The sequence below is a fragment of the Pimephales promelas genome, chromosome 16 (assembly GCF_988280905.1).
Source record: "Pimephales promelas chromosome 16, fPimPro1.hap1.1, whole genome shotgun sequence".
Classification (NCBI taxonomy): domain Eukaryota; kingdom Metazoa; phylum Chordata; class Actinopteri; order Cypriniformes; family Leuciscidae; genus Pimephales; species Pimephales promelas.
Window position 1 is genome coordinate 14,327,973 of NC_142784.1, and position 26,348 is coordinate 14,354,320.

General features: G+C 41.9%; 1 protein-coding gene across 1 annotated transcript; it reads right to left on the reverse strand.

The window, feature by feature from the left end:
* Window positions 1-1,372: 1,372 nt before the first annotated feature.
* Window positions 1,373-23,969, reverse strand: LOC120478483 (sialic acid-binding Ig-like lectin 14). The gene is made up of 14 exons (XM_039670388.2): window positions 23,864-23,969; window positions 15,851-15,934; window positions 14,587-14,637; window positions 14,079-14,459; window positions 13,613-13,909; window positions 13,434-13,533; window positions 12,735-12,773; window positions 9,094-9,126; window positions 8,920-8,967; window positions 3,258-3,284; window positions 2,926-2,967; window positions 2,522-2,590; window positions 2,353-2,368; window positions 1,373-2,186 (listed from the first exon to the last, which is right to left on the reverse strand). The coding sequence occupies exons 3-14, from the start codon at window positions 14,624-14,626 to the stop codon at window positions 2,124-2,126; spliced, it is 1,155 nt and encodes a 384-aa protein (XP_039526322.2). The 5' UTR covers window positions 14,627-14,637; window positions 15,851-15,934; window positions 23,864-23,969; the 3' UTR covers window positions 1,373-2,123.
* Window positions 23,970-26,348: the final 2,379 nt, after the last annotated feature.

Genomic DNA, 26,348 nt, shown 5'->3' on the forward strand with positions numbered 1-26,348 from the left:
GAGAAGGAAATAGATTCTATACCTTGTAAAAACGGTTTAAGCAGAAGAGGTCCCATCACGTTCCTGGGTTTGCCCTTTAGTAAAAACAAACATAACCTTTTGTTGTGCGCAAAAATAAATAAATAAATAAAGGCAAGAACATATTCTGTCCAATAGAAATACATCAGAAATCATAGTATTGACCACCCAGAATAATGTGGGCTAAATGGAAATTATAACACAATACAATACAATATTTAATATGATTTCCATTCTTACCTACTGTACTTAATGCCGTCTCTTAAGAAAGTAAGTGGATGTATGAAAAGATATGAGAGACTGGGAGAAAAATAAAAGCACTGTTCGTTTTGTGAGAATCATTCTCAGGAGGCGTGAACTAAGTTTTTATAACATACTGGTTCAGAGACAAGCATCGATACAGGCATATATATACATTTTCTTCCAAATAAGGCTGTTTCTTGCAGTTGTGCACAACATGAACAAATAATGGCCATTCATAGCCAACAGTGACTACTGTTGTACACACCCTAAAATATATCTTGACACAATCAAATTTTTCGAGCTCTGTTATTTCAAGTTACTGAGGAGACACATTTGACGTCTTGTTTTGAGGCAGTATTTTCTTAATAAACAACCTTTAGATGTAAATAAAGAAAAAAAATGTCCTAAAAGTATCCTGAAATCACCAAAACACCGGATATCTTTTTTTTTTTTTTTTGTATTATGTTTTATAGTGGACACTAGTTCATTTATGTAAATGAGGACAACAAAATTAAGTAATCTGTGATATTATACCAAAAATTCTTAATGCAGTGGACTCTCAGAAAAAAAATGTTAAAAATTTCGGAACAGAAATGATCATCATTATGACACTTTGACCTGATGTTTTCTTGACATAAAATATGTAAACTCTTGATACATTGTATTACCATTTTTAATCTATATGGAATAAACTGTGATGAAGTGAGAAACGTTGAAGGTGTCTGAATAATTTTTGCTTTGGTCCCAACATGAAATGAGAGATATGTTGTTTATTTGTGGTGGGACAGGTGTGGTGGTATGGGTAGGTTTAAGGGAAGGTTAAGGTGTGAGGGGAGGGTCAACTTTGTAATTACAAATGTAATTACATTAATTAATTACGGCTGTAATTACGTGTTTTTCAAATATAAGTACAATGTAAAAACATGTATGTACACAAGAAAGTCATTTTAATTGGGCTTTTAAATTGCAGGCAAATCATTTTAACCAGAAACATCCAGAATTTAAGATAGTATATGGCATTCTTGATCTTGGCAATCATATTCTAAAACCACTTGCCCAAACAGAGCAGCAATCACATTCAGAAATGCAGATGCCAAAGAGTAACAGTGTATGAATTGCAGTGCACTTTATTAAACTTTTAATAAACTGTATGGTACAAACAACATCAAGATGCTATTTACATTTGAGTATTTTTGGTCAACAGTGTTAATGGGGGTCAAGTTACATGGGGTCTGCAAATTATCTCAAAAATGAAAATAAACACAAAAATAATATTAACTTTTAGCTACAGTTCAGCTAAATGTCTCTCACACATTAAAAAAGTATTTTAGTTCTATATGACTTGTGTATATTAATAATGTCGAACCTAACTCTTAATCCCAAAAAAAAGGTTCTAAGTAAGGAATAACTTAAATGATTGGATAATACTTTCATGATTAATGGGTTATTTCAATGGTGATAATGTATGTTTGTGAGCTGTTTAATTCATTTTATTTTATTCATTTTTTCAAGTCCAAAAAATGATCCACTGATGGGAACCTCTAAAAGGTAAGCACCTGACAGAACCCTATACAGTATAACTTTTTAGACAAAAGACAATCGAATTCAAAATAATCGGTTATGTTCTATATGTTCATGCTGTGGTGCAATGTGTACAGTGTATAAGCGGTGTAGCCTAAGCATCATAACAAAGTATGTAAATACAGTAATATGGTCCTGAATGCAAACATGTTTAGGCAATTAAGCCCGGCTTAAAATGCAACATTCAATTTTTGGTTAATAACAGGACTGCCTGCTCTCAGGATCTCTGACAGAAGATGTTGATGTGAAGTCTACTGTGTTCATTTGGGATGGCATTTTCATCAGATATTTCCATACAAGTTGAGGTCTGCCGTGTTGGTGTAATCATCATCAAAACCATCACCCTTGAAATGAAAGATTTTAAAAAGAGAGATGTAGAAGTACCATTAGACAGGCAATATCAGACATATGAATCAAAATTTATGAGATAAAATATATGTATGATCTACAGGACTAGAAATCAAACACTTAGCATTTAACAGCTGTTCACAGAATAAAGTATATACTCACAGAGCATTTGGCCTTGCTGAGGTGAATCATGTGAAAAAAAGAATTTTGAAATAAATAAATAATAAAAACTTGTTTAAATGATTGAGCAAACCAATTCATTTAACCAACTATGTTTATGTTATATTATGAATCTATTCAGACACTGATATTTAGTTCAAATGCTCTGTACCTCTTTGGTGACGGCATACGAGGTTTGTCGAAAGCCTTGTTTCCTGACACTGTACATACATTGTTTGCCCTGTTACGATTCATAAAAACTCCATCAGACTTAAGTAAAAGATAGCTTTACATAAATTGACCCTATAGTAAAAGTTGCTCATGAAAAAACATACTTATATATATTGAATTAACTGTCCACAACACATGGGAATTATCAGTTATGCATTCCCTGAAAGAATAACCCATGACTTTAGCAGTGCTATCACCAAAATCTACTATTTTATAGAACAAAAACATTTATATAAAACAATTAGTAGCATCAGACCTCAATTATTGTTTTAATAATGTGTTTAAAAAATCTTTGAGGGTGATTTAATTCAAAAAGAAAATCATACTAAAAATGCAGATACTTACCTTTTGTCAAAATCCCTGTCAATTTGATGCCCTTGGCCTCTCCTTTAAAATGTTAAAAGATCAGATCAGCAGAAGATATACTGTAGTTCCATGTTTAATTAAGAATGTGCAGGTGTGAAAATGGCCTTAATAGCTCTAATCAATGTTTTAGATGCATGGAACTCATTTACCTTAATATGTGTTTTGACGGCACAACATTTATTCAATTTGTTCATCAAAAGCTTTTTTTTAATTTTTTTTAGCAGAAACCAAGCTCAAATAGCATATATTATTTGCAAGGACACTAAGCAAGATGATGGCCTTAACAGTCAAAAGATGAAGTGTGTGGATACCTTGAAAATCTACTCCAAACAGACCTCCTAAATAAAAAAAAAAGGAACAGAAAAATGCAAATGAGAAAAATATCTTGACATATCTTCATTTACAGATTAATTGTGGACATGCCACCCACAACTGTATCAAAAGAGAGTGTAGACATTAACTGATACAAGCTATTAAAGCGGTAGTGAAACTTTTCAATTTAAAAATAAACTTTGTGTTAGTGGCTTATGAACATGATGAAGATTCTTCCACAATAACAGAGCTGAATATAAATGTAAAAAAAAAAAAAAAAAAAACAGTCCAGGGGACTTTTTCAATATCTAAAGACAAGAAACACACAACAGCTTCTGACTGCTTGAAAGTGTACAATTTAATGATAAAACAATCTTCTGCACTGTATTGGCTTTGCTTACAATTTAGACTCTAAAAAGTAACAAACATTAATACTGTGTTCATTATTCAGTGACATTTACAAGAAAAATGTGTTGATTCTAGACATAAATCCAGACATAATTTAACTGCTAATACTTCTCAAAATTGCAAACAAGTCAAAGTTAAAAGCAATTAATGGTGTATTTATTTAAACAACATTGTCAGGTATAGGAAATACACAGAAATTGAATATAAACTAATAGGTACCACTATAGGGTTAATTAGTTCACGTATAACTAACGTGACCTAACAATGAGCAATACATTCGCAGTATTTATTAATCCTCATAATCCTTGTATTCGCAGTATTTATTAATCCATAGACTAGATAATAAAAAAATACAGCTGTTCATTGTTTGTTCACGTTAGTTCACAATGCATTAACTGTCGTTAACAAATAAAATCTTTGGTTTTAATAATGTAATAGTAAATGTTAAAGTAAAATGATGAATAAATGCTGTTCATACTTATTTCATGTTGAAGGTATTTAACTAATGAAATTTATTTTAAAGTGTTACCAACTAGTAAAATAACACTGCAGTCTTTACTGTATAAATTAAATACAGATGAATCATTATTAAAGCTATTATTCAATCAGCAGTGTGTGATTTACCCTTTTTTTTTTTGGTTTGTTGGATTGATGACAAACTTCAGCTTGTTTATTGTCTGCTGTCACTTTAAGACATGAAGTGAATCTGACATCCGATTTTCTCCCAACTCTTTACAGTCATTTAACAAAATGGGCATTTTTACATCATTTTGTATGTTTATGTCTGTATGATTTTGCATTTTGCTTGCATGATTTAACATTTTGGTAGAGTGAATTAGCATCCTTTTAGCATGAATTAACATGTTTTAACATGTTGCTAACATTGATTAAAATTTTACTAGCATGTTTTAACATATTGCTAACATTATTGAACACTTTGCTAACATGAATTGGCAGATTTCAACACATTGATAATGTTTTAACGTGTAGTTAGCATGTTGATTAGCCTGGGAAAACCCAGACAACTTCTGGCAAATTTAGATTTAGATTTAGAAAGAGCTAGCTCATTCAAGCCCATTTCTAATCCGTTGAAATCGCGGCACCAATCAGAAACGTTGGGGCGGTCTTTACAGACGATGGTGGAGCAGATTTTGTACAAAGACGGATGTCGCAGTAGAACTAGGGTTGTAACAGTTATCGTTGAACAATATCATCATACCTCTGTAACCGCCAAAACCATGTTATTATTAAAATATTTTTTTTTCCACAAATGTTTTATCATAGAGAATGTTTAAATACTAATATTAGCTTACAAGGGAAACAGAGGCGGAGTTAGTGGTGCTTCGGAGGCTGCTACTGCTGGAGATGGTTCGGGAGAGGTCTGAAATCTCTGCCCCTTTACCGATCAGGGGTGCGTTTCCCGAAAGCATCGTTAGCCAACCATGGTCGCAAGTTCCTTCGTTATCAGCATAGTTCAACGAGTCGGTGTTTCCCGAAACCATCGTTCCAACGAACATTCGCAAACAGCATCGCAAAGTTGTGTAGTTTGAACGACAGCTCTCGACCTGTGGTTAGAGGCATCGTTTCTATATTGCATGACATTTGGAGGTAATCAATCCTTATCTTTTGAGCACATCTATTATGAGCAAAATAAGCAAGCTGACATTCAGTCAGTGGAGATTTCTTTAAGACTGCAAGGGAAGCTCAGCTTCCCCTATAATGTCAAAAAAATAATGGTCAAATGTGTACTAGTGTTAACAATTTATTGAGTAAAAATGCGTTAGAACACGGTAATCTCGAAGACGAGTTCGTTCAGAATAAGCTACAAATAGCAGGTCGGCTGACTTGATCTCCTTCTCATGCATACCTGTAGCGCGTCACAGTGCATGCATTTTCCTATGGCATTTCCCCGTTGAAGCTCGGCGTCCATTGACTTCAATGGGGCTGCTTTGAACAGTTTTTTTCAGTGCTGTTAAACTAGACGGTCATTGGATAAATGCTGCGATTATGTCCCGCCCACGGACGCCGGGCGTCTCTGGGGTGAATAGGGAAGTGGGCTGGCCAGGCGTCCGGGCGTCCGCGTGATGATTGGAGGATTGCATCTCCTTTTGATTGACAGCGATTTCACCCAATAAAAAAATCGCTGACGCGGAAGCTAGTTTAAAGACTTCGAGCTCAGTCTCGTCGCGAATTTTGTTTGTATTTTACTCGAAAGACGAACTGCTGTAACATATTTCTTAGTATTTGCAATTTTCATCAGATATTTCACAGTTCAACCTAATTCCCACATTTCTTCCGTCGATGTCAGGTGTCTTGTTGTTACATGTGCGGGCGTGATGTTTGAATCACGGCACATCTGTCTAGTTTGGTTTCACTTTTGTGTTGGGATTCGGACATGCATTCTCCGCGTGTTTGTTTTCGGTTGCGAGTGCACAGGATGACCTTATGGTCGTACTCATGCGTAACGTTAGCGTTCTGTCTTGTCGTGTTCGCTCTGTTCTGTGATGTGTATTGTGTGGCACATGGTTTGTGTTTACATCGGCCACGTGCTTTCATGTCATGTTTTGTCTTGTGCTTTGTAGCTTGTGTTTTACACTAGCTGTGTGCTTTCATGTTGTCATGTTCTGTGTGAACACATGTCTTATGAGTGTTCTCATCGTTCTTCAGGTCTCATTTTTTGTGAGCACAATTGCTTTTTAATTTGTTTTATTGGTCATGTGGTTTTGTCATGTTTGGTATGAGCACATGGCTTGTGCTTGTCATGTGTTTGTTGTGCCATATGTGCCTTCCTGTCATTGTGTCGACTTCCATCTCGTTTCCTGATTATTAGTTATTTTGCCCCACCTGTCCCCCCTCGTTACCTGCCTTTTTTGCTCCCAATTTATTCAATTTATTCATAGTGTTTTCAATTTTTATCAATAAAATAAAGGCCATCAACTCTGCATCGAGTCCTTGCTCTTTTCACCATCCCCACACCGGACAGTCGAGTTTAAAAAAAAAGAAGAAAAAAGAGCTTCCCCTCTTTGAAAGACCAGCAGCCGCCACTGCATTCAGTACAACCGGTGTCTATTATTTAGAATACATACAAATGGAATTTACATCTTTTAGATTTGAAGTAACGTGTTTGAAGAGTGTGTATGTGCAAACGTGCTCTACTATGTAAGAACGAGCCAAATATTGAGTCTGATAATAAAGCAAAACAACTGAGAACAATTAGAAATAGTCCTCAGATGACATGTCTGTAATTTATATAAAACAAATCTAGCGTTAATTTGATCTCAAACAGTTTCATTAAAGGTTATTACTCCACCACGTGCGAAACCAACGTGGTTGAACGATACTTTGCGACAGTGGGTTTCGGGAAACTGCCGTGACTAGCTAGTTGATTTTTCCAACGATGCATCGTACTATCGTAGTGAATCAGCGAACTACGTCGTTGTACGGGAAACGCACCCCTGAGCGTATGCTGACACGGAGTAAAGCCTTGTTTATACTCGATGCGTCCGCACGAGCGCTAAGGTGCGTGCGGCAAAAATAACACGTTCTGTGCGCAAGACCGACAAGACCTCATTTTGCTTGGCTGTGTGCACGTCTTTTTTTGTTAAAGTGTGTGCGGCGCCGCGTCCGAGAATGACCAACTTCAAAAGCCGAATCTTTCCGAGAATGTAGGCTACTAAGTTTCACCGCACCGGCACCCAGTTTGCGCGTCTAAATCGCAAAGTTTATTGCAAAGTTTTTTTTTTTGATAGGGTTTTGTTCACTGTGTTTCATTTATTTAATGGAAGGCACATTCACTTCTAGTTGTCTTTCTGTTAATTTTAAATAAACATAGAGCAAGTAGCTAATCAGTGCCTGCTTGTTTATTAAAACTAAGTTGTTCTATGACAGACGAACGTCGCTTTGCATACTGTACGTCATCTCATTCATCGCTCAGGGGTGTGTTTCCCGAAAGCATCGTTAGCCAACTATGGTCGCAAGTTCCGTCGTTATCTGCATAGTTTAACGAGTCGGTGTTTCCCGAAACCATCGTTCCAATGAACATTCGCAAACAGCATCGCAAAGTTGGGTGGTTAGAGGCATCGTTTCTATATTGCATGACATTTGGAGGTAATAAATCCTTATCTTGAGCAAAATAAGCAAGCTGACATTCAGTACAACCAGTGCCTTTTAATTAGAATACATACAAATGTAGTTTACGTCTTTTCGTTTTTCAAAAGATTTGAAGTAACGTGCTTGAAAAGTGCGCATGTGCGAATGTGCTCTACTATGTAAGAACGAGCAAAATATTGAGTCTGGTATTAAAGCAGAACAACTGAGAACAATTAGAAATAGTCCTCAGATGACATGTCTGTAATTTATATAAAACAAATCTAGCGTTAATTGGATCTCAAACAGTTTCATTAAAAGTAGTTATTACTCCACCACGTGCGAAACCAACGTGGTTGAACGATACTTTGCGATAGAGGGTTTCGGGAAACAGTCGTGACTAGCTAGTTGATTTTTCCAACGATGCATCGTACTATGGTAGTGAAACAGTGAACTATGTCGTTGTACGGGAAACGCTCCCCTGATTAGTTTTAGGTCTATACAACTGCACCCGGAGGCATTTGATCTACGTCTGTTGGTGACGCCCTTTTAGAAATGATGTTTCTATGAAGCTTTGCCAGACCATAACTCCGTTACAGCTGAGAATGGTCTGTTTTTAACCAGACTACATGTTGATAACATTATATAGCATTTTATTAACATGAATAAGGATTTTGTTGCCATAAATTAATATGTTGCTAGAATGAATTAGCATGTTGTTGGCGTGAATTAGCATATTGCAAGCAAACATTAGCATGGTTTTAGCATGAATTAGCATGTTGCTAGCATGTTCTGAGCTAATTGCTTTGCTAGTGATTGATATGTAGTAGATAAAGCTTAAATACATAGTTATTGTGTTACATTTTTGACCCCCTTAATGAGGGGTTTTCATGATTTTTAATCTTCATTTTTCATCTTCCAGACGGGTCAGTTTCAAAAGACAGAGTCACCCAAGTCAGAACAGTCTGAAGGTCTGACCTGATTATAGAGGCTATAGAGTTAAAGCTCTAGGAGAAGTACAGTAAATAAGATACAGTAAAAAATTATATTTATTGTCGTAGTATAATTATGGATCAATTCCCAGATTCAGTAGATGATTTCCACTAGATGATTTGTTTTGTCCTGGTTTGTTGCAGAAGAGCGCATTAGAATCTGTTGTGTACTTGCCTCTGCTCTCTGCCACCTGGGCCACTGCTGCCTTCTCCTGAACGAAACCTGTTGGTCACATACACACACACAAAGTCAAAGATTTAATTCAGATCAAGTTTATTCATAACTGATGGAGGTTGATAAATTATTCAATGCAGATGGTAGAAATAGATTAAAAAGTATACCAATTACCTGCGAGACATTCTTGATAGTCGACTCCATATTCTAAAAAACATTTAAAATTTAAGATTATCATCTTTAGTATGACAATCAGGATGACTTTTTAAATTCAGTTACATTGTTCACTAAAAGGTTATTATTGTTATATCTTAACATATTCTAATTAGTAACTGTGTTATTAGATTGGAAACAGATCTGTGCGCTTTAATCAGCAGGAAGCATCTTAGCACAATGTCCTTCCTCTCTCCAACCTAGTCAGATCAGACATGCACTTTTTATCCTCTCTTTATTTTTTTCATAACAGAAAAACACAAAGAATGCCAAAATATCAATATGGAGTAGTCCAGTATTTTGTAGAGGGGGGTGAAGAAGGGGGGTGATATTTTTTTTCCTGTAGGAGTGTGCCAGTGGCAGACAGTTTCAGAGACTGTTGGGTCTCATGGTAGCTGCGTCCAACTTAATAACTTTTGGCCTCCTGTACATGAGACGCCTAGAGTAGTGGCACAGAACCAAGGGGTTTTCTCCAATGCGATTTTTTTTTTTCATGATCAAGGTCACACGGCAATGCCTATGTGACTTAATCATGTGAAAAAACCTTGGTTCCTCACCCAAGGCCCAGTGTTGGAGGCTTGTCATCGCGTATGCTTCCTTCACAGGTTGGGGGGCGAACATGAGTGGTCGCTTGGCGCAGGGTCTGTGGCAGGACCATCTACTTTCTTAGCACATAAATCGGCTAGAAGTTTTGGTGGTGTTTCGAGCTCTCAAACTAACACAGTCTCACCCCAAGAAGTCATATAACTGACGTCTTGGGACGTCTTTTGACCATACGTCAACATCCGCCTTTTTAGGGCCCCCTTAAACGTCGGTTAGTTGACGATCCCGGGCCGTCATACAACTGACGCTTTACCTTTAACGTCGGTTAGGTGACGGGGTAGGTTTAGGTCTGGGGTAGGGTTAGGATCCGATAACGTCATTTAACCGACGTTTAAGGGTACCCTAAAACGGCGGATGTCGACGTATGGTCAAAACACGTCCCAAGACGTCAGTTATATGAGTTATATGAGACTGCGCTGCTCAAACACTTCCTCCCAGACCCGAGGCGCCATCATTTGCTTGTCCACACGGGCAACAGATCGGTGGTCTTTTACATCAACCATCAGGGGGTCTGAGCTCAAGTCACTTCTCTTGAGGTCAAGACTGTTTCTCTCTTTCGAATGGGTTGATCTTTCACCCCCGCCCAGAATTGTGGAAACTTTGGACTTGGCTTCTGAGGGTGCCGAGCTCATAAGTTCAGGTCTGTCAACTGAGGTTGTTGAAACCATCCTCCACTACAGAGCTTCCTCCATGAGGAAACTCTACACCTTGAAGTGGATATTGTTAACTTGCTGGTGTGGAGAATCCTAGCTGGACTCAGTTATCTACCCTTTGGTTGAAATGCTGGAGTTCTTGCTGGAGCGTTTCTCCGCAGGTCTATCCCCCGCCACACTAAAGGTATACATAGCAGCCTTAGCTGCTTACCACATTCCTTTAAGTGGTGTATCCTTGGGGAGACGCCCTCTAGTAACATTTTTCATGGCACTGTGAGGCGTCAGACCAAGAGACTGGGAGTATAGCTGCTTCTAAAACATTATATTGAGGAGTCTTCTTCTAATACAGTATGTTTGTTATGGGGCAGGATGTTGCCTCACCGCACACATTGGTGAGGTTTTTGACCTTGACCTCAGCTCCACTCCAGGGGCGCAGGTGCTTTCGTCTTGGTGTGCGCAGAGATTTCACATGGACAGGCACTTGTTACTATGGCGTCATGGGTATAGTGTTCAGAAGCTAGCACCGTCAGGTGTGCTTTGTAGTTTCCTGGTAGATGACGTCACCCGCCTATGACGTTGTGTCTCTCCATTGGATTGATTATAGACCATTTTGCAAGATGTAAACAACACTGGTCCTGAAACACTTCCTGTTTCAGTTCCACATGTAAAGAAAAAATTTTAAAGATGTTTGTTTAACTTTTTGATTCAGGTTTATATGTTCTGTTGGTTGTATTTTATCCCAGCTTTTATGTAGTGTTAAAAAACCTAAATAGGAAGTGCTTCTGGACCAGTTTTGTTTACATCTTGCAAAATGGTCTATACACGTGCATTCATGCAGGTCCATTCCCACAGCGCCTCAATGCAGCGCCTCTTTCCCTGTTCAGGGAACCTGAGACAATAATTATGTCAGGTGTTGTTTACTGTTACACATAATCTGTTATTTTTGACTTCATTTTCATGGAATTTAGTTTGTTTCAGAAAGTAATCAGTCTCCTTAGTTCTAGTTCCCTACCTGAGTTTGTCTCTATGGTTATTGGTTATGGTTGTGATTAGTCATTCTCTCCGGCTGTGTGTTGTTAATTATTCTAGTTTGCCTGTGAATTTATCTGGCTGGGTTTTCAGTTCTCACTGTCGATTGTCGTTAACGGAAAAACTAAGTTTGGTTATGGTAATCTTTTTTTTTTTTTTTATAAAGTCTCTTGTTAATTCTTCATCCTCGTCCTCTTCTGCCTACACCACACCTACCCTTTGTGACCGAACAACCAACCACAAATAGCAGCAAAATACCGCTTTAGCTCAGAAAGGGCTTCCTTGTCACAGTGTCTGGTTGTGTTCCCTTGTTTTCACTAGCGGTCCTCGTTCTCACAGTGTCCTTCACATTTGACTTCATTTCCCAGCATTCTGTCTGTCACTGTCACTCATCAGTTCATTGCACTCAGCTGTTCCCCATAATCATTGTTCCCAGCTGTTCTGTGTTAGTCTTTTTAGGTATATATTCCCTGTCTGTGTTAATATGTGTACAGAGTCGTAGTTAGATGTCATTGCACTTTATGGTTGATTTGTCTGTTTATGTTTTATTTCTTGTTTTGGACTGCTTTGATTATTGACCCCTGCCTGGCTGACTACGGATTTGGATTACCCTTGTTTTGGAATAAACTACTGCTTTTGGATCCTCTGTCCCCTGTTTGTGACATTCCTTTATTAGACTATGCATTTGAATTCAGCCAGCTTGCAGTCATCAGTGTCCCATTGTTCCCTCTGCCATTCGTCTGCACTCTGCACACTTTGGCTCCATTGCTTCTCTGATATATATATATATATATATTTTTTTGTATAAATGCAAATGCAAAAACGTTATAGCTAAGAGGATTACTTCACCTCAAAATGAAAATTTCCTGTTAATTTACTCACCCAAATGCTATCCAAGATGTGCATGTCTTTCTTTCTTCGGTGGAAAAGAAATTCTATTTTTTGAGGAAAACATTTCAGGATTTTGGACACAATGGACGGATTGTGTCCAATCCCTGGCGTGTCGCAGACCAGCACAAGATGAACAATTGTGGTTAAAAATTATATAATTTTTTTTTTTGACCGATTGTTTCACTAAATAAGACCCTATTCCGAAGGTTGGGAACGTGAAGAGCCCTTTGAAGCACTTCATAGCCCTTTAAAACTACATTGATTTGGACTTCAACATGTTGGTTGCAATTTAAGTACATTGTGTGGAGAAAAATCCTTAAATGTTTTCGACAAAATGTATTCTTTTTGAGTTGAACTAATCCTTTGAAGCTAAAGTTAGACTTAGGTACTATAATGTTCCGCGGAAAAATTGCTGTTAATACTCACCCATTGTCATTTCTTGATTGGAGATCCGCAATGCGCTTCCTAGGAAAGATTTTAGTGATATTAAACAAAATATTTCTGAAAGATACCAGAATGTCTTAAATTAATGCAGTGTTTCTCAACTCTCCAAAGTCTTTGAGACCCAACTACCAAATTAAAAACGCATGATTCAACTCATCAGCTTCCTTGTTAAACACCTAGGGAGACATCTAAATCATTCTGGCCTGTGGGTCCCGAGGACTGGAGTTGAGTAATACTGTCATAATGCATTCTCAAATGATTACATTTAAGGTGCAGGATTTTAAAAGAATAAGAAAAAGTGAAAAAAATAGGGTTTTTTTTTGTACTGAAGTGGCAACAGAATACTAAAGAGCACTAACAAAAAAGTGACTGTACAAAAAGCAAAGTAAAACGCAATATTTTCAGTACTTCTATCTTAAAAACATTAGACGACTGCTTATTTTGTCACTTGTAAAGATCTTCAGCAAAATACTACTTTTCAAAGTTGAACTTTGAATTTTGTTTGGAGTGCGGTTTATTATTTTATGTGTGTGTGTGTGTGTGTGTGTGTGTGTGTGTGTGTGTGTGTGTGTGTGTGTGTGTTTTAAAGAAACAAATTATACATCAAATATCAAATGTTTTTAGGAATGCATTTCTTATAATTAGTCAATGATCTTATGCTAAAATCAGATCCAGACTCACTTGTATCTCTTGACAACGAATAAACACAGTAATCCAACCAAAAGAGCAGCTCCAAGACCAGATATAGCTGGTATGAGAATGTGGCTGAGAGTTGCTTGTTCTGGTAAAAAAACAAAATCACTTAATTACAAAAAATGTATTTATACTTATAACAACACAGTATAATTTTATTGTTATACCTTTCACAAAGATAGGGTGAGTGGCTTCCATTTCACCCTCAACATCCCCATGGTACTTGACTGTGCATGTGACAGAGGAGTGATCATCATCTTTTTTGGGGGTGAAGGTAAGGAGAGACTCTGCTTCCCATTTTCCATGATCAATGTGCTTGTAGCTCACGATGTTTTTTCCAGGGTGGTTCCAGCTGAGAGTGGGCTGATGGGACGGACAGGTGTGACGGACAGAGCATTTGAAGATTGTAGGTTGACCTTCTTCCACAAACTTCTCAGCCTGCAACTCTGGTTTTGATGCTTTCTCTGTACATATATTTTGAATGACAGAAAACATATTTCACATAATAAAAAAAGCAAAAACTAGCTTATATATTAATTATTTAGTCACAAAAACATTTTTATGTGGGTGTTTTCTTATTTTGTATCCTATAGCTGTTGGAATTACAGGTTGACAGCTCAAATGCACACTTACCAATCATTTTAATTGTCACACAGTTACCCACAAAGGAAAACTTGTCAGTTTTAGATGTCTCTAATTCCACCCTGAAACAATACGGGCCGTTGTCATGGTTTTTGACATCATCAATCTCCAAGGAGCAGTTTGAATCACCCAGTGAACCAATCAGTTTAGTACGACCCTTGAAATTGTCTAGAACCCTTGTAGGATCATTGTGATAGATGTAATCTTCCCATTTGTCCTTCATGTGCCACATGCCTTTAATACGACTGGAGGGCTGTTGTTGAGGAGGGTATGTTAAGGAACAGGGCAACACGACACAAGATGAGACCAGAGCATCCATTTCAGACTCTACCTTCACCTTCCAAACATCACCAAACACGACAGCACAAAGAACTGAAAAATAATATTTTTAATAAACTTTTTTTTTCAAATGAACGAAATTATTCATAGAAATCTTTATATATATATAAATATAATGTTATAACAAAAAAAAAACTAAAAAAAAGTTTTAAAATCCTACCCTGAAGCCAGCAGAGAAGAACTCGTGCCCGTACACCCATGCTGGACTGGACTGAAGAGGAAAAACACAGCAATTGATCAAAAAATGCTACTGATTACTTTGTGCATACAACAATCTTTATCTAGGGCACTGGATAGGCTTTAATTATAGTGTTCATATATAAATAAATATATTCAACCTGAGAGTTCTCAGGAGATAAAAACTGGAAATGCAAATGTATAATTTATTGATCATAGGCAAATGGATTTCGAAGACAAGGTTGTTAAGGAACTGAATCAATAAACCCGTTTCCATTGCAGTTTTGTGAAATATTCCTTTTTCGAATTGCCCGAAATACCTCCTCATGTGAGTGTATAACCTTTTTTTGCGATAAACCAACGCATTCTCATCCTTTAACGTCATATAGAACGCTATATGCAAAAACGGCGCTATACTACGCACATGGCACCCTTTATTGTTAATATAACACATGCTGTGAGGGCTAAGTTTAGGTGTGGGGTAGGGTGTGCGTGTCATATTCACGCTAAAGGATTTATGACGTCTTGGGTTCGGGTGTTATATTAATGATAAAGGGTGCCATGTGCGTAGTATAGCGCCGTTTTTGCATATAGCGTTCTATATGACGTTAAAGGATGAGAACGGGCTATATAAACAGGAGTTTGAAGGGTAATGGAAATGCGGGTAGTGATTACATAAAGCAAATGCAAAGGGAATATGAAATTCATAGAGTCAAGCAGAAGAGAAACATGGACAAGTCTAACATCATTAATCATAACATTTGTCTGTGCTTATACTTCACAAGCAACAGTGGAAAAACAGAAAAAAAGTTAAGATAGATGGAACTCGCTTAAGGGCCTCACGTATTTTTTATTTAATTTTATTGAGGTTGATACAACCTGTTTTAGTTCTACTATAACAACAAAATGACCTTTACATCTGCAAAACAATAATAAAATAAAAAATAATATTGTGCTACATGCATCTAATATGAATCATACAGGCAAAACATATGATCAGTCAAATTTTTGGTCTATATAATAATGGAAATGAACTTCATCCGTATAGATGATATTGACAGATTAACATATTAAATATTTGAAGTAATACAAGGCAATAACTCTTTTTATGTTTAATTTGGAATTTTCTTATTCCTCACATAAAATTTCACATATGACATTTGTTTTTAGATCGAAATATTATCACTATGTTTCTAATCATAATGATGATCTCGATTATATTATTTATAAAAAGAAAGCGAGCCTACCTTATTTTTCAGTGTGTAACTGGTGCCCCTTTGCTGACTGAAAGGCTTGACTGAATTCTAATGCAAACCAGAGATATAAACGGCCTAAAAAAACAACAGGAAGTATACTGTCACCGACAGATTTCTGAGAATTTGTCAGACCTTTATTTCATTTCTCATTTTTTTCATGCTTCCCTTGAGGATTTTGAGCATCAGATCAAAGTTCAGAAGAAGAAGAAGAGAATGATTCTTTATGACTTGATCAAAAACAAACAGCAACTTGCATCTTCACTTTTCCAGATTTTCTCCAGCTGCTTTACTAGACCTTTCATTAGAAGATATAATGTAGTTTTATCTGGCATCTAGAACTACTCAACACTTTTAACCATTCAACACCAATCATGTTAAGTCCTCTAACAGCTCTCTAGTAGACAACAGGAATCTGGAAAAAGAAAATCTGGAAGTAAAAATGAGCAGACTTTGTCTGATCAGAACAGATTAAACCTGTTTTCTTAGACAATGAAAAAATACTGCTTCACAAAATTGTCCTGTAATGTTAAAAACCTTGAAGTGGAGAGAAAAAAAAATGTGAAAAGTTTTTTTTTTTTTTTATTCAGCAAACATGTTCAAGTTCAAGTTCATTTTATTTATATAGCACATTTTATAGCAGCCAATGACTGACCAAAGTGCTTTACAGAACCAAAATGATTAAAAGACATTAACACCATGCATAGCAGCACATCATAGAACAGTACAGCAAAGATAAGAACAGCTTAGAACAGGAGAAGCCCAAGCAATCTCAGAGTTATCAACAATAAAATCTATATAATCTATATATATACATACATAAAGGGGTGTTTGATTGTTAAAGGGGTGGTTGATTGCGATTTCATCAGGAAGTTTATTTTGAATGGGTCTCATTTGGTTTGAAATCCGTTTTGGATTTAAATAGGGATGAGTTACCTCGGTCACAGAAGACCTGACAGCTGGATGAACATAACACATTTTTGACGAGCCGCAGAAATATGACCATGCCCTTTTTTGCATATTCCGGAGGGAGGGTTGATGTAAATGTATGGGTTAGTGACGTCTAAAACCCGTTGTAGTCCCATTCGAGTCATTTTTGTAGGCATTAAACTTCCTGTTTTTTGTTGAACTATATCTCTGCTTACACTGAACTTTCAGCGCTGCAACTTTGCAGATACTGTTCATTCACCAACAGCAACATTACACACCATGTAAAAGTGAAATCGCAATCAACCACCCCTTTAGACAGGTGAGTAAATGTACATAAAACAAATCAATGTTATATAGCATTAACTCAACATGCTGAAATGTTAGAATATGGTCAGTAGCCTGGGTGTAGCAATCGAACTAACACGTAGTATAACATTATAACTTTCAACACACATTTAAATGCTGTTTAGTGTGATGTGTAACATTAGACCAAGTGAAGCAGTGCTACGTTACCAGACAAGTTTAAATCGTCTAATAAACTGACCTCTGTGAGTAATCCAGCACTTGCGGGTAGTTCAGTAGAATTAAATGTCCTTATTCCTTTATATCCACAGGACTCGCATATGATATCTGTCTCTTAAAGGGATACTCCACTTTTTTTGGAAATAGGCTCATTTTACAACTCCCCCAGAGTTAAACAGTTGAGTTTCACCATTTTCGAATGCATTCAGACGATGTTCTGATATTTAGAAAAATATCAGTAACCAGACAGTACCTGGTCTCACTGACTCCAGAAACTGTCTTGTTACTGATATTCTTCTGTTTAACTATTTAACTCTGGGGGAAATGAGCCTATTTCCAAAAAAAGTGGAGTATCCCTTTAAGCAATCGCGACCTGCTTCATTCCACTGCATGTTAAAAAACATGAATGTTTGCACTCATCCATAAACATTATTATATCCATCAGCTTGACCGCAAGTCTCATAATTCAGCTCATCAAAAAACGTCTCGGTTACGTATGTAACCCTCGTTCCCTGAGTAGGGAACGGAGACGTTACGTCAGAAGTGACGGAGATTGGGGGTTTCGCATAGAAAGCCAATCCTCTTCGAGTATTAAAACACGAGCCAATGGCATGCAATGCCTTGGGGCTGCGGAAATTTGCATAGCGTACTCCGCCCTACTCCGTGAGTATAAAAGGAGGAAGTGAACGCAACCGCAGTATGTCTTCGCTGAGGAGCCAAGACTGAACTCGGCCTCTACCCAGCGATACAGCAGAAGTGGCAGGGAGACGTAACGTCTCCGTTCCCTACTCAGGGAACGAGGGTTACATACGTAACCGAGACGTTCCCTATCGTAGTCACTTCGAGTTACGTCAGAAGTGACGGAGATTGGGGGTCTGTGCCATCACGCCATCTTCAAGCTGTCTTCCAGTGCCCTGCGAAAGACTGAACCCCCGAGCCTTACCTCTTTTTTTTTTTTTTTTTTTTTTTTTTTTTTTGGGGATCCGACTTTGACACAGGATTACCAAGGTACACTGGGAACATATCCCGAAGGGGACATGCTACCAGCTGCCTACCGAAGGGAGGACTTAAGAATACACATATGGCCACATAGGAACGCATATGGAACACTGGAGTACCAACCGCAGGTGGCTACTGATTTAAACTCCAGGGGTGGCAGATGGCTTGCCAAGGGAAGACACATGCTCAGAGAGGCTTACAGTGGATAATACACATGAGACGGTTACCATGGGGAACCGTGCGCATGGAGGCACCTAGCTAGCATCCAGAGCAACGCAGTGGTGCCCGCATCGTCGGTGCTGGAGGACTCAAGACTTCAATGGAAGAACTGAGGAAATATCGCACTTATCCAGTCCGGGGAGTGGAGTGGCGAGCAAGCGAAGACACCTGAGCGGATCCAGAACTGGCCGAAACGAGTACGTGAGAGGATACCGGCTCAATTCGCAGATTATAGAATCTGGCGAAGGTGTTGGGTGTCGCCCAGCCTGCAGCTCTGCAGATGTCTGTTAGCGAGGCGCCGTGCGCTAAAGCCCAAGAGGAGGCTACACTCCGAGTGGAATGGGCCGTCACACCAAGGGGGCACGGAAGGCCTTGCTGCTGGTAAGACAAAGCAATGGCATCCACTATCCAGTGGGACAGCCGTTGCTTTGAGAGAGCCCTTCCCTTCTGGCTCCCCCCATGACAGACAAAGAGCTGGTCTGAGGTCCTGAAACACTGCGTTCTGTCGACATAGGTGCGGAGAGCACGTACCGGACAGAGCAGTGCCAAGGCTGGGTCTGCCTCCTCCAGGGGCAGCGCTTGCAGGTTCACCACCAGGTCCCGGAGGGGAGTGGTAGGAACCTTGGGCATATATCCAGGCCGGGGTCTCAGGAATACGTGAGAGTAAGCCGGCCCGAACTCCAGGCACACTTCGTCAACAGAGAGTGCGTGCAGGTCCCTTACTCTCCTGATGGATACCAATGCAATCAGGAGTGCTGTCACATAGGACAGGGCAAAAACTCTACCGACTGCAAAGGCTCCAGGGGAGGCCTCTGCAGAGCACCCAGGTCTACTGAGAGGTCCCCAGAGGGCAGGAGGGGAGGGAGGCGGATTTAGCCCCCTCACTCCCCTCAGGAACCTGATGACCAGGTCATGCTTCCCATAGACTTACCTTTCACTGCATCATGAGACGCGGCAATGGCCGCGACATAATCCAAAGGGTGGAGGGCGACAGCCTGCGCTCCAACCCCTCTTGCAGGAAGGAAGCATGACTCCGATCGAACATCTCCGGGGGTCTTCTCAGCGAGAAGAACACCAATTGACGAAGAGGTTTCACTTCAACGCATAAAGGTGTCACGTGGACGACGCTCTTGCGGAAGTGATGGTTGCCGCCACCGCAGGTGGCAGCGAACTCAAACCTGCCTCGTCCCGTCCTGGAGCCACACGTGCAGCCTCCAAGATCGGGACGAGGGTGCCACAGAGTGCCCCGTCTCTGAGAGAGTAGGTCCGGTCTCAGAGGAATAGGCCAAGGAGGTGCTGTCGCGAGGAGCAAGAGTTCGGAGAACCACGTCTTGGTGGGCCAGTAGGGGGCTACCAGCAAGACCTGCTCCTCGTCCTCCTTGATCTTGCACAACACCCGTGCAAGGAGGCTCACTGGGGGAACGCACACTTGCGTGGGCCCCGTGGCCAGCTGTGCGCCAGCGCATCCGAGCCGAGAGAGCCGCGGGTCAGAGAATAACTGGGCGCAGTGGGACGAGTCCCGAGAGGCGAACAGGTCTAACTGTGCCTCCCCGAACTGGTCCCAAATCAGCTGGACCGACTGGGGATGGAGTCGCCATTCGCCGGAGATGGGACGGGCCCGGGACAGCTCGCGGCTGCCCGATTCCGGTCTCCAGGAATGTAACTGCACGAAGGGACCTCAGGTGCTTCTGACTCCATATCAAGAGGTGGCGGGCGAGCTGCGACAACCGGCGCGAGCGTAGACCCCCCCTGGTGGTTGATGTACGCTACTGCCGTAGTGTTGTCTGAGCGGACAAGCACATGCTGGCCCTAGAGCACGCTCGGAAGCGGTGCCGGGCGAGCCGTACTGCCAACAGCTCGAGGCAATTGATGTGCATGAGGCGCTGGGCTCCTGTCCAGGAACCGGCGGCTGCATGCCCATTGCACATGGCACCCCAACCCGTGGTAGACGCATCCGTGGAGACAACGAGATGCCTGGAAACTCGCTGAATAGGGACCCTGTCCGTAAAAAGCTGAGGTTCGACCACGGGAAGAAGGATCGGCGGCACGTCGGAGTCACTGGAACTCGGAGCGAGCCGCGATGCCATGCCCACCTCGGGACTCGATCGCGAAGCCACAGCTGAAGCGGTCTCATATGAAGCAAACCGAGCGGCGTTGCCGCGGCCGCGGATGCCATATGCCCCAGGAGCCTCTGAAAAGTTTCAGTGGAACCGCACTCTTGCCCTCGAACTGTCGAAGACAAGCCAGCAGTGAGTGCGCGCGCTCGTTCGTGAGCTGCGCGGACATGGCGACCGAGTCTATCTCCATGCCGAGAAAAGAGATCCTCTGCACGGGGCAAAGTTTGCTCTTTTCCCGGTTGACCCGAAGGCCCAGACGGGCTAGGTGCCGTAGCACCAGGTCTCTGTGTTCGCAAACCTGAGCTCGAGAGTGTGCTAGTAACAGCCAGTCGTCGAGATAGTTCAGGATGCGAACCCCGTGTTCGCGAAGGGGAACAAGGGCTGCCTCGACGATCTTCGTGAAGACGCGAGGGGACAGAGCTAACCCGAATGGGAGAACGGCGTACTGGTATGCCTGGCCCTCGAAGGCAAACCGAAGAAACGGTCTGTGTCGAGGGAGAATGGAGACATGGAAGTACGCGTCCTTCAGGTCGATCGCTGCAAACCAATCCTGATACCGAACACATTCGAAAATGCGTTTGGCCGTGAGCATTTTGAACGGTAGTCGATGGAGAGAACGGTTCAAAATGCGCAGGTCCAGGATCGGTCGTAACCCACCGGTCTTTCTTGGGGACAATGAAGTAGGGGCTGTAAAGCCCGGACCTCACCTCGGCTGGAGGGACCGTCTCGATTGCACCCTTCGCCAGCAGGGTCGCAATCTCCGCTCTCAAGACTGGGGCATTGCCACCAACCATCGTGGAGCGAACTCCCCTGAAGCGGGGAAGAGACCGTGCGAACTGAATCGCGTAGCCGAATCCGATCGTTCTGATAACCCAGCGGGAACCCCGGGAAGCGCTAGCCAGGCTTCCAGGAAGTGAGCCAACGGGGTCATGCGAACCACAGACGTCCCCCCGGAGGGGCAGCGAGGCGGGTCGACCGGCATGCGTGCAGGAGTTACCCCGTCCGGATGCACCGTCGAAACCCGCTCCCCGACAGAAGAGACCAGGGAAGGCAGAGCGTTCCACGGGGGTCTGTTCTGCCGGGGGTCTGGCGACAGAGGGGGAAGGGATTGGCGTAGCCCGGGGACGACACACGCACCCTTCCGCGCCCTCCGAGACAGAGAGGAATGAACGGGGCGACGCACTGGACGTCGTGCGCGCTCATTCCAGTCTGTGTGCTCAATGACAGTGTCAGCTTTTCCTCAACCAGCTCAGGGAGCTAGCTAGAACAAAAGATTCTCCACCGGCCCTCCACCGGGGAAGGAGGGGCCCTGCCACCGCCTCCTGAGAAAAACCATGACACTATCACTGAGCGGCCCGCCTCAGGAACATCGCTTCGCCTGGCATCTAGCGGGGCACGCGGCCTGAGGGGGGGCTCTTTTCTTGGGACGCTTACCTGTGGCCTCCTCCGCGACGCGAACCGGCTGAAGGCTGCTGCTGGGGCCGCGTGGGAGGGAAGGGAGCCGCAGGGGGGCGTCCTCGGCGGCGAGCTGGCGGAGGCGTCCGAGCCGACGGCTGGTTGGAGGCAGCAGCTGGCCGTCGGGGCAGAGAAACCGCCTTCGTCTGCTCCTAGGCGGTCGAGAAGTGCTGGGCAAAGTCCTGGACCGCACCGCCGAACATTATGATGCTCCTGGACCACAGCGGTGGGCATCACCTGACCAAGGGAGCGAGCGACCGCCTCCGTGACCCGTTTAAGGACAAGGTAGGCGACAGGCTCGCAGCTCGCTTGGTCCGTCACCTCCTCGTGCACATTCCTGAGCAGCTAGCTTTGTAGGTGCTCATCATATGCAGGGCGGAGGCTGCCTGTCCCGCCGCTCTACAGAATCGCGCCGCCATAGACGACGAGAACCCATAGGCTTTGGAGGGGCATCTGAGAGCAACCGCCGGTTGACCGGGGGAGCCCCAGCGTACCCACAGACAGCCGCATCGCCGAGGGGAGGAAGGGCGGGGAACTAAGCACGCTTTTTTTTTTTTTTTTTATTTATTTTTTAGTGCGTGTCAGTTCCGCATGCAACTCGGGGAAAAAAGGAAATTGGGGTTGGCCGTGGCCGTAAGGCGGCAGCGTTACCCAAAAACCAATTATTCAGCCGCGAGAGATCGGGGAGGGGCGGAGTTCCACCCCCACCCGATGCTCACGGACGCCCGAGATAGCACGGCCATCATCGCGGGATCAGACACGGCGGCGCTGACGCTCCCGAGGGAGGCAACGCGGCCGCATCCTCACTTCCCGAGGAGTCAAGCCCGCCTAGTGATGCTGTGATCGACATCGCATCATCATCTGGAGCGCTGCCCGAAGCAGCCGGTGCCACCGAAGAAGCAACCGACTGAATCGAACTAACGCTCGCTGGCTCTCGCACTGAGGCGGGAGGTGTGGCCCGAGGAATCGTCGGGGCTTATCCCACACCATCACCGTAAATCACCAGGTCCCCGGGTCGACGGGCCCCCTATGGAGGAAACCGATCGAGCGGGGGGGACCGGGACTCTCACTCAAGTGAGATCATTGAGTCTCGACCTCAGTGTAGAGATGGTCATGTTCCCACAGAAGGAAAATGAGTCATCCACGAACGCTGCTGCTGCATGCTGAAATGCCCAGGCATACAAAGCAGCGATCGTGACCATCAGATGACGACAGAAATCAATCACACCCAGAAGAGCACGGGCGAACCGTCTTTAAAAAGACGTGCGCGTGCAGCTCTTTCAATGAGAGGAGGAAATTCACTCTTTCAGCGCTGAAGCGACCAGGGAGAAGCGCAAAGTCTGGCAGACCACTGCTCAGATCGCAGGCGATGCAGAATCTCGCTGGGTACCGCCGTCACACCAACACTGAAGAGGACGCTCGTCTCGAAGAGTCTTGAACAGTGCTTTCAGGAGTGAAGAGGTTCTCTTGGCTCCGAAGCGAAAACATACTGCGGTTGCGTTCACTTCCTCCTTTTATACTCACGGAGTAGGGCGGAGTACGCTATGCAAATTTCCGCAGCCCCAAGGCATTGCATGCCATTGGCTCGTGTTTTAATACTCGAAGAGGATTGGCTTTCTATGCGAAACCCCCAATCTCCGTCACTTCTGACGTAACTCGAAGTGACTACGATAGGGAACTTAACTTAAATAACATAAATAAACTTAACTTAAATGTAAATAATAATTATTGTATTGTCTTTATTTTTTTTTTCTTAGTGGCTCACCTCTCAGGCAAAGGAATATCAAGGCTTCTGTTGGCCGTGGACCCAGGAAGAAATATTTGGAGAAATGAAAAGCTCACTAAGGATTTCCCAGATGACAAAGTCGTTTACAAGGACACCCTGAGGAAATAAGCATTGGAAAGTACTGTCAAAGAAAGAATTCAGTGTGGCAAAAAGTTAACCTTACGAGAGGAAATCTTATCTGTTACTGCCATCTGCCGTCAGCTTTGGAGCATGAGCAGGAACAATTTTCAGTGCAGAATTGGGGAATATGCAACCCTGTCTTTGTGGAGGAGAACAAACCATTAAGCAAAGAGTATACTGACTTCTAGTGGAGAATACCAGTATATCTTGAAACTGTAGCTTTGTGTGATTTATAACATAGTCTGTTTCTTAATTCAGAAAAAGATGCTCCACCCAAATCTTCAAATCTCTCCGGGGTAGATCCTGTTTGACCTTACATGTAACTTCCCCTTTTTTCAGTGAAGTAGTGCATGAATTTTGATGAATTGTCTGCACTACTGCAAATTATGTCTGTCACAAGGCCAAAACAGAATTTCAAATATATATTCAGGCCACCGAAGTGACGGCTGTTTTTACACCAGAGGCTAGCCTCGAGAGGCTGGTTCCCTTAGTAGAATATTTATCGGAATGGAAGATTCTGCCAAATATATCTCAATGGGTCCTGCATATACCACAAACGAGTTAGCCTACTAGGAGTGCTACTTGGGTGTTGAGAAATATGTTCCTTTGGTGCTCTTCAGTTTGGATATCCAAAATGTTTCTCAAATAAACAGGAAGTCTGAGGCAATCAAAAGGAATATACGTTAGGGTAACTAAACCCCTGGTCAGAGCCTGACTCCACCCACTGGCAATATTTGAAAATACTGAAAAAGTGGGCAGACCCCAGCGGAGATAGAGGGGACGAAATAGATGCTAAAACACTCTATCCTGGTCAACTTGGCAAAACGATTACAGCCTCATTTCCCCTACAATATCTTGGGAAACCATTTGGAATAACATTAACCAAGCTTCTAAAAATCCCAATCATAGATCTATTCATTTATGATTTGTATTAACACCCAGAATTAGACATTTGATCAAATTAGAGTCATCTCCACTCTGTCAACTGTGCTCACAGGGCAGTATAGGTACTTTTCTTCACATGTTTTGGGAATGCTCTGAAGTACAGTCCTTTTGGTCACAAGTCACTATGTTTTTATCTGAAATTCTTAGTAAGGAGATTCCTTGCTGTCCTCTTTTGCTTGTTAAATGATAATTCTCAGGTTCCAATGTCTAGACATGAAAAAAGAATTTGGCTTTCTGGCTTAACTGCTGCAAAGAAAATGCTGGCAACAAGGTGGAAACCACAACTCTTTCGTTACATCATTGGTGGAACTTGCTGTTAGACATTCTTGCGTTGCAGCTTTCTGCGGCACGTTCTCATGGTGCTAAAGGGCAGACCATAAGGTCTTGGTTAGAAGCTCTCAAAGCTACTAAATTTCTTGCCGGAGGTGGTGGTGTGTGTGTGGGGTGGGGTACGGTAGATCACTCAGTAGGGATGGTAGGGGGGGATTAGATAAGGTAAAAATTGTTCAATTTTATGCATATTCTTGTGTGCGTTGGAGTGTTGTTGTTGTGTGTGGGTAGGTCGAGGTGAAAATGTGTGTGTACGTTGTGTTTCTGGTGTATATGTATGTTGGTGGTGAATATGTATATGTTTGTTAATATGAAAGCAAATAAAAAATAAAATAAAAAAATGTTCAAATTGATTTATTCTCCAGATACAACAAATGCATATTTAAAATGTTGCTTTAGCCTTGTGACAGACATGGTTTTCAGAAATGTGGTTCATCAAAATGGCTACAGCACTGACTATGAAAAAGGGGAAGTCACATTTTATGGACAAACAAGAACAACTCCTTAATGATTTAAAGATTTTTTTTTTGGAAAATAATTTTCTGAATTTACACTGAGAGACAAAAAATAAATAAAAAAAATAGAATAATAAATAATGGGCTCTTTTGACCTAGACCCTGGCAACCACCCACCTTTTTCACAGGAAAACCACATCTCACATCTTAACACTTGTATTTCTCTTTCACCCAGTGGATGTCAATGTTTAACAGCACTGTTACAAACATGTTCAATGAAACTTAATCTGTCACAAAGCAGTGGGCAATACCATAAACCTTTTTAAGTACGTTAAAAAGGCATAAAATGTGTTAATTAAGGTCTAGTCCTGGCTTAATCTGTGAAACCAGCCCATCACAATAATTTATCTATTAACTTGCCTTTTAACTTGCCCGTTTTTTTGATTTAGGATTGACTAAAAAAGCTAAACATTTAGCAACCACTCAAAACACCCTAACCACAGCACAACCACATAGCAATACAGTATAAACACTAAGAACATACAAAACCCTGGCAATCCCCTACAGTGCCCCACATCATCATGTTGGCAATTTATCCGGACGGGGTGCGTTTC

Excerpts from the sequence above, each read along its gene's own strand:
- LOC120478483 (XM_039670388.2), bottom strand. The coding sequence starts at position 14,626 with ATGGGTGTACGGGCACGAGTTCTTCTCTGCTGGCTTCAGG. Across the intron at positions 8,968-9,093 it reads CTATCAAGAATGTCTCGCAG|GTTTCGTTCAGGAGAAGGCA; the intron begins GTAATTGGTATA and ends TGTGACCAACAG. Across the intron at positions 2,968-3,257 it reads GTTTGGAGTAGATTTTCAAG|GAGAGGCCAAGGGCATCAAA; the intron begins GTATCCACACAC and ends AACATTTTAAAG.